The sequence below is a fragment of the Micrasema longulum genome, unplaced genomic scaffold, assembly GCF_059751315.1.
Source record: "Micrasema longulum isolate JH-2025_06_02 unplaced genomic scaffold, ASM5975131v1 h1tg001897l, whole genome shotgun sequence".
Classification (NCBI taxonomy): domain Eukaryota; kingdom Metazoa; phylum Arthropoda; class Insecta; order Trichoptera; family Brachycentridae; genus Micrasema; species Micrasema longulum.
In genome coordinates, this window is record NW_028279071.1 from 46,647 (window position 1) to 57,919 (window position 11,273).

At 33.5% G+C, this 11,273-nt stretch overlaps 1 protein-coding gene across 1 annotated transcript; it reads right to left on the minus strand.

Annotated features, from left to right (window-relative positions):
* Positions 1-2,929: 2,929 nt before the first annotated feature.
* On the minus strand, positions 2,930-11,040 carry LOC148273606 (uncharacterized). Its single transcript, XM_088238437.1, has 5 exons — positions 10,249-11,040; positions 8,802-9,045; positions 6,295-6,411; positions 5,029-5,118; positions 2,930-3,142 (listed from the first exon to the last, which is right to left on the minus strand). Exons 1-5 carry the CDS (start codon positions 10,821-10,823, stop codon positions 3,038-3,040), a joined length of 1,131 nt encoding a protein of 376 aa, XP_088094563.1. The 5' UTR covers positions 10,824-11,040; the 3' UTR covers positions 2,930-3,037.
* Positions 11,041-11,273: the final 233 nt, after the last annotated feature.

An 11,273-nucleotide genomic window follows, 5' to 3' on the forward strand; every position in this document is an offset into this window, starting at 1 on the left:
AAATATAAACAAATCCACATGAAAAATAGTTACGAATATGTATGTAAATGTAATGATGTATAAATCTCATCGACAATTTTGTTACAAAACTGTTTCAAATTTGGTGCAGTACAAAATGTATACCTATTGAAATGTTAGGTTAGGTTAGGCTAGAATAAAGCGTCAACAAACTGTCGAAAAGCGCCGTATCTTTCAAAAAGATAAAAATAATAATCGAAAATCCGTAATAAGGATTTAGCATAAGGATGTGAGAAATATATGGTGATCAAAATTAAATTCCGAGGACTTTATTTTTTATTTGATCACTTAAACTGAATGTTGTATTAATTCGAAAGAAATTATAGTATTATAAATGTAATTTTTACATACAGTACTTCGTAAGATTGAAATTGATTTTCGTTTACTGCGTCTATGAAAATAAATGTCAATTTCGATTGGAATGCAGAAATGAACGCACTGTTAAGATAAATACTTTATTTTAATCATTAAATGTTTACAAATAAATGGAATAGTTGTAAGTAGATGTTTCATAAAGGGTGTGTTTATATTGAAATGCAGATGGGAATAATTGCGGATGGGGTCGGTATAATATATATAGAAAGTGGCAGGAGTTTGATGGACTGTTAATCGTCAGATCGCGATGTAAAGACATGTTGGTAATAATATTAAATATAAGGAAAATATATGGTTGTATGTAAAAGGATTTTGAATTTATTTGTATTAAAAATTGTATGCCATATTATTACAAAACTGTGTTTAATTTATTTCCTCTAGTCATACCGCATTTATAAATTGAAGCTACGAGTGAATGAAGGTGTTATGTCGCATATTCAAAAATGTACTCTTTTTCACAAATGAAGATTGGCACAATCAGGTTAACGAAGTTAGTCGTAAACTTTATAGCAGTTTGCACTCACTTAAAAGATTACAGAATTTCTTGCCAATTAATTTTAAGCAAACATTAGTCCAAAGCTTACTTCTTCCACTCCTCGACTATGCGGATGTATGTTATCCAGATGCTAGCTCTGAATTACTTGATAAGTTAGAACGATTGCAGAATATTTGTATTTGTTATATCTTTGATCTTCGTAAATTTGACCACATAACCGAGTATCGCACGCAACTACACTGGCTCAGTATCAGGCATAGAAGAAACATTCACATTCTATCACTTCTTCACAATATCCCACTTCGCCTGTTTATCTGAGAGAGCTCATCCAACCTCTTTCACAACACGGACTATCTCTTTGTTCTAGTAACGATTGAAACCCTTTTAATACCCTGTCATCGCTCTAATTTTCTTGCCTCCTCTTTCACAGTAGTAGCCGTTCGATTGTGGAATAATCTACCCACTAATGTTAGAGACGCCTTATTTACATTTAAGTCAAGATTGAAATGTCACTATCTAAATTGTTCCTTTATCCTTCTTCTTTCCTTCCCATCCCCTCTCCTCATAGTATAGTGTTAATTTTTTTTTATGTGTATTTATTTTTGTTAATCTTTGCTTTTAATTTTTGTATAAAATTGTAAGATTTAATATGTCCATGTATTTATAATTTTCTCAAACTGAACGGTTTGGGTAGGTAGGAAGAAATTGCCTTAAGACAATATGCCTGCCCTTATATGTATATATATTGTAAATGTATATAAAGTGTCAAATAAATAAATAAGATTTTATGTGCAGCCCTTTTGGATAAAGCCAACTGTATCATCAAAAAGTAGCAGAAAACCTTTGAGTAGAAAAACCATTCTATGATTTATTGACCACGAATTAAGCTACAGATTATTGAAATACAATGGGCTGTAGGTGCTTGGTTGAGAATTTCAAGGGCAAACTGTAATTGTCAATTACACGTTTGTTGTCAAACTAAAACCGAACCAAAAGTTTGGAACGCTTTTGTTCTATGCTATAATTATTACTCTGCGCAGAAAACCTATTTTGAGAGTGAATGAAGGTGTTTTTTTTATCAATAATTGTATTTCAGTTCAAAACTTTTAGTATAGATATCTTTGCTTTTCGTTTTTGTCACATAATACCTTCATCCACTCATGTCTTCAATTATTTCAGATCTGCGGATGATATATAAAAATGATATTCCACTATTAAAATCTATAAAACTTGTGTACGACTCATCATGACATGGGATCGAATGCAGAGCAGACAGTGCAATACAGAAAAAGCCAAGAGTGTCAGAAATGAGGACTTTCAGGAGCATATCTGGCAAGTCTCCGAAACAGAGTAAGGGACTCAAAGATAAGGCAAAATCAGTGCTTGGCTACCAACCGCGCAAGTCATTTTTGTTATTTTTACAGAATGACAAATAAACTGTTTATTTATTGAATTGAAGAGAGGAAGTGCCAGTTTATAGATATTTTTATTTTGGGGACTTAAATAAGTTCTCTATGGACGTATTTTTCTGCACATATCAGCAGTTTAGCAGCTATCTGCTTTCTCTTTGTTAACTTGTTATTCGTAATGTTATTCTACCTGATATTTAGTCTACATTGAGTGATGGGTTAAGCAACCCTTAAAGTTAACACACCAACTTCTATATAGTACTAACGTATGTGTAAATAAATAAAAATCTGAAACTCAACACTCGCTAGAACACCCCAGTTGGGAGGGGAAAAAGCCAAAAAAAAAAACCAAGAAGACAGATGTGCGAAAAATATGACATAGACTTTCTTTATATTTAATTTTGAAGAGGTTTTTAAAGGCTTTATATTCCAGGTTTGAAAACAATAAAAAATTACCCGTTTTCATGTAAAGTTGAATATGTGTCATTGTTCTACGATCATGACAAATTGTTAAGTAAATAAGCTTTTTAAAAATTAAAATTGTGTGTAGGGATGCACAGTATAAGCTTGACGATGGATAAGTCTTAAGCCCCCAACGCCTTGACTTTGATTGGTTGAATTAAAAAACAAATTTTCATAAAAGTATTTAATGTCAAACATATTCTTATCATAAAATAAAAATTTATTGCATAACACACGAATAGCGTTTTCACAACGCTAACCTGTAACGTAAAAACATTTATTTTGTCTTCTGTTTTTGTTTATTTTTGTTTTTCTTAACGACCGCCTTTTCTTTATTGGGAGTTGCTTCCTTCCGTAGAACATTCAATTTTGCATTCTTGCTCTGAAAAGTAAACAAATTAATATTATTTATTGAGAAAAAAGCGATGATTAAAATTATACAGTTTAACCGAAGGTGAGAGAAATGTGCTTGTTGATTTGATTAATGGATGCATTGAGAAAATAGGAAACTGGATGGCTGAAAATAGACTAACACTTAATCCATCTAAAACGGAACAACTATGGATGGCTTCAGCCAGACGACAGAATTTGATTCAGGATACGGCACTACCCGATGTAAGGAGTACCGCTTTACCCACCGTTACACTACTGGGAGTCTTCCTTCATTCTGACCTTTCTCTTGACGCTCAAATTAGTAGAACGATAAGTTCATGCTTTTACCAGCTGAGACAGATTAAATGCATACGCACAAATTTGCCAGTTGACGCCGCCCGTCAATTAGTAAATGCGTTTGTAGTGTCTAGAGTCGATTATTGTAATCGTACCTACGCAGGTCTACCAATGAATAAAATGACTTGCCTACAGTCTGTATTGAATGCCGCAGCGAGACTTATTTTTGGAATCTGTAAGTTCAGTCATATCACTCCACTACTTCGGGAATTGCACTGGCTACGTTTTCCACAGAGGGTGGAATACAAACTCTGTTGACTTATGTATAAGTCACTGCACAACTCTGCTCCGGAATATCTAAGGGAACTCTGCATTCCAGATGAACTAGCTGACAGACGTCTTACACTTAGATCAGCTACATCTACGTCGAAAGGAAAAGTTATTATACCTCTACGCAAACAGCGCACTAAGTTCAGCGAACGTGCATTTGCGGTCGCAGGCCCTACGGCATGGAATGCAGAAATCCGAAACTGTGAGAGTGAAGTGATGTTTCGGAAGAAACTTAAAACCCACTTGTTCTCTAAATCATTTGAATAAATTCTTAGCATGTGGTGAAAAAGTAATATGAAAAAGTACATTATTTTTCTTTAATTAAAAAGCTAAAATTAAATTTATATCTTTATATAATCACTTTGTAAAGCGCCCTTGAGGTATTATATTACAAAAATGGCGCTATATAAGTTATCCATAATAATAATAATTATTATCAGCATTTAACGCTGAAAAATAAATGCACCGTCCACATTAGCCCTAGATTTTTTTTGTTGTTGAGGAATAACCCACTAAGCTTCTATCTTAGAGGCTCATCGGCAGGTGAGGAAGAGAGGAAACCACAACCCTCGGACCAATGAGGAAGTTTTGTGCTCTTTTAAATGTGTTAATAAACTATTAAACTAGGCCAAAAGATTTTTTTTCAATTTTTATATATCGTGCTATCAGCGCTGTGATGAAATGACTCCGCGTGTGATGTCAGAGGTTCTCTTTCACTTATTCTCAACTAGTTCCCCATTGTTCCATTGACGGCAAGCAAACCGGAAATCTTCCATAATTCTCTTCATCATTGGTTGATCCTAGTGACATCGTTCAAAGTAGTTTGTTTTATAAAAATATTTTCTATTATTTTTTCCTACATTTTCAGTACAATTAGATCCTCTAATTTTTACCGCGCGCAAGAAAATGTTTATTGTGTCCAATTTCCTGTAGGGCTGAAGTTCCTCATTGAGAAAAAAGTAGTAATTTTTTTCAATGTTCAGTGTTTTTTACGCAACGCAGCTCTACTTTTAAATGTTAGTGGAACTCACCAACGAGAACTTGTGACATCACGGGCGGAGTAATTTCAAAATTACAAAACTTAAAAAATTCATAGCGATAATAATAAGATATATAAATTTTTATTTTTAAAGACACAACTTCATCATTCTGATCAGCACTTCACCATTTGTAATATGTATATGTCAGATTTCGTCGATCAAAAATGATGCTTAGGCATAATGTTCTTTAATAAGACAAAAATATATAAAAATAGACGAGTATACTTACCATGAGTACTGACTTTCCTTTGCTCTTGTCCGCAAAGAGAATATTGATCTTTTTGGTTCCGATCATGCTGCCGTGGAGCAGAAGGGCTTTCTAAAATTAAAATAAACATTTCACAAAAATGTTTTTACATTTTACTATACACCTGAAATGTAAATTGTTTTCAACATGGACGTATAATACACATAGACCCTACAGAGAAAAATATGTTTAAAAATTGTGATACGAAAACGTACCCAGAGTGACTTTGGCGTGGTTTTTTTGGGTTTTGACTCAGTTGGCAAGCGCCACTCCGAAAATTGTCGAATGATTTAATATTCATACACTGACGTCTCATCACTTGTAATGATGCGCTGAACGGCGGTATCGTCCATAGAAAGCATCCTTAAGAGACAGATTTGCGTTAATCTTTTTGAAGAAAATTAAGCGAAATTCGCAGAACACACCAAAGATTGACTTAATTATACCAATAACTTGAGCGCGGTTCTTTTAAATTACAAACTGTGGGTCATATTTGAATATAACAGTATTACATTAATTGAATTTGGCTGAAATAAAAATAGCCGTGTCGAACTTGGAAAACGGAACGGCACCAGGCGTCGACGATACCCACTCGGAATTTCCGAAAAGCAGCATCACTGGCATCGTTGGCCCTTTACACCAACAACTGACAAGAGAGGTGCCCGAGAGACTGGGTAAATGGGGAGATTATTGATTGTTTCAGAAGAATCTCAGGTGTGCGGTGGTTTGATTTTGTGTGGAATGAAGTAATAAGAGAGCGGACGCAGCAAACTCCGGTGACAACTGTCATCAAGCGGAGGCGATACGGTCGGCTTGGCCATGTACTGTGGATGCCTCCTGAGAGCCTTAACCACGCTTGCCTACTTTACAAGGCATCAGGTTCTCAATGTCCTGGACGTCCACTGCTGACTGTTCGTCGGCAGTTCATGTCAGAACAACGAGACACGAACCTGACTTGGGAGGATGCACAGGAGCTGGCAGCCGACAGAGAGTGAACATGGAATAATGATGATGAATTGAAAACCCTTTGTAGGTACATGACATGAACCCAGAGTCCCACAAATAAGGTTCCTACCCTTCTTTTTACTCTCCTGCAAAATTTGTTAGTTGCTAATGAGCCTGTTTTTGCCGTGTACCCTTCAAATATGTTGCTACTATTTGACTTAGGTCATTTCTTCCTAACAATTTCAATTTCTATTACAACAACCATCTATTATTTATTTGATTTATGGAGAGTAGTTTTTTAACCTGTTGGCTTTCTTCATCTGCCATTTGGATATAAGCAAATCTCTTGCATTTGTTTCTGCGAGGAACTGGTATCCTAATTTTTTGAAGAGGTCCGGCTTCCTTAAAGTGCTCCGTGATCTAAAATGGAAAAACAACTTGAGAATTAGAAAAGCAGTAAATAACAATTTTATTATTGATAAAAATAATCGCCCAATTTTGAATATATTCTCTCTCACTAAACTCACACATAAACCCCTCTCTCTTCTCCTTTAGCCACACCCACTCAACCCTCACTGAATACATTTTATGTATCTTTGATGGGTGGACATAGATGTATAACTGTATTTTTGTTAATTTTATAATTTATTTCAAAAAATGTTCCTTGTGTATGCCTACATCACCACATTACACTTATAAGACTACTCAAAACATAAATAAACAACTTTGTGCCTATTTTGATTTTAATAAAATAAGTATGCGCATTTGCGTCATATTTTCAGTGGCACAAATAGTATGAGATGGACGAGTACCAATATGCATAGTAAAAATTCATACATGTCAAAAAATACAATACAGATAAGTTATTATTTAATGATACATGGAGTAGATGTGTTATAATGTTGAAATACTGTTAACCGATCAGCATAGAACCAACTATGGCCTTATTTCTCCAATGATCCGACCCGTCTTCCTCGTATTGTTAACTCAAGACAAGATCTGAACTTTTTTGGTTTCAGTTTACAACGATTTAAACGAGTTCTAAATAAATAGTGATGGATATTCGTCAACAGTATATATTGAGGTCAGTAGCGGTCACACATCTCAACAGGGAAAAATACGCAAGGGATTGTCATGTTCATAATACTAGACACTCCAATAAGGATCTGATTCTACAGAGAGGAGTCAATACTTTTTTAGCGCAAAGGCAGCAATATTATGTAGGCCCGAGGGTATATAACCTTATCCCAGTTTCGTGGAAATGTGGTGGGATTGCCAGGCTGAGGAAGGTGTTGACTGCATTCTTAATCCATGTTGGTCGGGGGGAGTCAGAGAATTTGTTGTCCGATGTAGAAGGACGTAAGCTGGTTGCTTGTTTTACTAGTAATGACTTGGGACTTAGGATATAGAGATTTTGGTATTATTTATGTTTTCTCTGGATATTCATTGTTTACCTTTAAGACTGAAAAAGCACACATTATGATAAAACTGTAAATACTTTTAAATATCATTATAAAATACATAATTTACTGCCTTAGAACGGGGAAGCTATCCCTAGTTAGGCAGTTTAGATGAACCAACAGCAAAAATAAAAAATATGTATGCTTACTTTTACTACTGAATTAATTTGTTGTATAAATAATTACTTGTATATTGCTGTAATAAATATGTAAAATAATAAAAATAAAAAAATAAATAAAAAAAATAGTCCAGATCTTGTCTCGATGTCCCTTATGTTTGTTAATGCTTCTTTTATTCTTTTTCAATGTTTTTAGCTATTCTTACATTGTAATATTCATCCCTATGAATTGTATAAATGGACAATGTCCGTATATAAACACAAAAAGAATTAATTTTTGCTATAATTGGATTTTGATTATTTACATTGATAGTATGACTTAAACGTGTATTTTATGAGTTTTTACATACATATAGTTCTTTTTATGTTTTTTTGTTGTTTTTAAATAAGTAAAAAAATTACGATAATATTTTTTTCGTGCGAAGTCAGACAAATTTTCTAGCAAGGTTTAAAATACGCATATTTGAAACCACGAGCCCACTGCGTGATCGACTCATTTCACACCATGGCAAAAATCTACACAGCATGATAAAATACAATAAGGTGGATCGATATTTACTGTTTTACAATTATTTACTTATTTAATGCCTGGAAACGCAATAACCAGTACACCATGAGACCGACTAATCTCCAGTCGATTTCCTTTTGCAGGATTTTTACCCGTGAGTACTCGCTAAATTTAAATAATGATTTTGATAAAAATCTCTTTTGCTAAGTTTCGCTATATTATTTGAATAGGGTAGTGGTCCTGTGGCTAGTGTTGCGGACTCATGGATCAGAGGTCCGAGGTTCAAACCCTATTCTACCCCAACTTGATTTCCAATTTATAATAGTGAGTTATTTACAACTCGTTGAAAATGGTCACCAAAATTGGAATATTTGGGTACATTTTAAGAATGCTGATATTTATTTTTTAAATAATATATTGACCGGGGCGTTTTTATTTATATTTTATTAAAGTCATTAACTATGGAGTTTTATAAAAAAAAAATATATTTATAAATGTTGTCAAATACTAATGAATCTAATAAAAGTCAATCCACTGTAATTTAACCGTGCCGTTTAGATTAAGATGATATATGTGAAATGAGCTATTATCCGTCAGATATCACGCGGCTGGTTTGTTTATTTGAAAATTCTTGTAATAATGAACAGACTTTAGTGTATTAATACAGTGCCCTATGCATTGTCAGATGCAGACAAGGGTGAGGACGCACTGAATAGCACTTACCTCATCACTCGTAATATCTTTAGGTAGATTTCCGACAAACAGGTAAAGTCGGTCATCTTTTTTCTTTTTCTCAATTGCTTCGCTATTTTGTTTCCCATTGGCCTTGGCCTTCTTCTCCTTGGGTTGACCACCGTCATCAGAACCATCGCTGTCGGCCTCATCATCGGAACCACTCTTGGTCGAGGTCGCCGACGCGTCATTTTTGTCCCCCTTTTTGTGCTGTTTCTTTTCTTCTTTTATCAACCTAAAAAAAGACTCAACACATTTTAATTTTATTTTTAATTTAAGTCCTGTGTTGAGTTAAGACAAATATACAATTTAACAACATACATATTTTATTTTATTTTATTAACATAAACGGCAAATCTGCCTTTTACAAAAATTTATAATACTAACATATTTGGCTTGATATATATTTTTTTTAAAACATGAATTTTCTTATACCCAAGATTTATAAAAATAAAACTAAAAATTATACAGCATATTCAGTAGAAAGTTTAAACAATTCAAGAATAAATGTAAAAAACAAAATTAAATAATAAAATATTTTAAAGTAATATAACAATAAAATCATAAGTACTGTTTCATACAGCTGGGATAAGTGAACAAAAAACTGTATATATTATGAAATGCATGACTAAATAAATAAAATTACCATATAACTATATATCCACACCTTTAAGCTAAAATGCTGGAAGTCACATTTGGTAAATTGTTCAGGAGAGCGGTTTGAAGTTGTAAAACTGTTTCAAATGTATCTCTCCAAGTATAAACACAATTTATTGATGTTTTTTTGGATTTGAAGACTTTTAATAAGAATATTTAAGAAAAAAACATATAAAATACTGAGTACCAAATAAATATCAGACTTCAATTATGTTTGTAAAAGCAAATTATTCTACCAAATCCTAAAAGGAACAAAGGAAGTCGAACTAAATGGGTCATGGGGTCTACCACAAACTCTGAATTCAGGCAAAGAAATTTTATATTTCTGGGCCCCAAAATATTCAATATGTTACCCGAACATTACAAAACTATGACCCGAATTCAATTCAATAAATTTGTAATAAAATGGTTACTGGATTTAGGTACAGAAAAATTGGAAAACTTACTAAAAAACATTCTTAAATAATAAATGGTAAATATATTGTATAACTTTATAATAAATTAACTAGTAGGTAGTCATGTTATTGTTTATTTTTGCATATAAATGTCTGCCTTAAAACAGGTTGTACCTAGTTAGGCAGACTAGACATAATCCAGATAAATCTTTTACCTAAGTATGTATGTAGTAGATAAAGAAATTGAATTTTATGTTAATAAACCATTATTATTATGATTATTAATGTTTTTTGTTCTAACCGCCCAGCCCGTGCCCTAATTCCTCCTTTACTAGATTATTTGTGAATATTTCTGAAACGAATTTTGAAAATAAAATTGCACTAACTTTTTTTGTAGCTTTTCAAGCATCAAGATATTCCGCTGCGTCGCTTTACTGTGAGGTTCCGCTTTATTCTTCAGTTTCGCCAATTTTCTCGCCACCAACTTCGGATCTGCCAATCCCAGCTTAGACTTTCCCTTCAGCGCGATCTCCTTCCTCATCTTGGACTTCAATCGGTTCTTAATCCTCTTCGTGAGACTCACGACACCATCGTCTTTAACATCCTCAGCATCGGAGACATTTTTAACTTTAACAGGAGAGGCATTATCTTTAGGAGAAGCAGCATTTTCTCCATTATGTTTAGTTTTTTTATTCCGCTTCCTTTTCTTTTTTCCGGCAATATTCGTCGCCGCTTCTTTGAGTTTTTGTTCGTCAACTTTCGCCGGAATTACAGTATTTTTATTATTTTTAAGAGAAAATGGCTGTGGGCTTTTAGGGGCTATGTTTTTATTTTGATTAGCAGCGGCAGGAGTTTTTTGTTTTGATTTGTCCTTCGCTATCGCGGAGCCTCCTTTGAGTTGCGTATTTTCCACATTTTTTTTGCCGTTTTCAACGTTTTGTTTCTTATTTTTCTTTCCCATTTTGATAGTGTTAAATGAGCCCAATAAACATTAACTATTATGAATAAACACTTTTGATGTTTCTGTGAGAAAAATTAATACAATTAATTAGAAATTAAAACACACGAGGCTGCCGCTACAAAAAATATTTGACACGCGAGAGTAAAGTGCGCATACTGCGCATGACAATTTGAGGTTATCGTGTGCCGGCTGCCATTTCGAAAAAAAATGCCAGTACGAAAAAATAAAAGTATAAAAAAATAATTAAGTACCTATGTATAAAAAATGTTGTGATCTAATAAATAAATTATATCCTTGTTAGAAGATCCTTGTCCAGTAAATGCTTTTTTAATGGTGATTATCGACAATATAACTTTATAACGCTGATTTTTTTCAATGAAATAGGAAAGTGGAGGTGTAAACAAATACAAAAAGACTTGTGATTATTGAATCTGGGTTTCCTACCTAGGG

What these genes read in the sequence shown, in the direction of transcription:
- LOC148273606 (XM_088238437.1), bottom strand. Translation starts at nt 10,823, where the DNA reads ATGGGAAAGAAAAATAAGAAACAAAACGTTGAAAACGGCAAAAAAAAT. An exon ending in CTTGAAAAGCTACAAAAAAA is followed by an intron (nt 9,046 to 10,248) that starts GTTAGTGCAATT and finishes GTCTTTTTTTAG; the next exon opens with GTTGATAAAAGAAGAAAAGA. An exon ending in AAGATATTACGAGTGATGAG is followed by an intron (nt 6,412 to 8,801) that starts GTAAGTGCTATT and finishes TTTCCATTTTAG; the next exon opens with ATCACGGAGCACTTTAAGGA.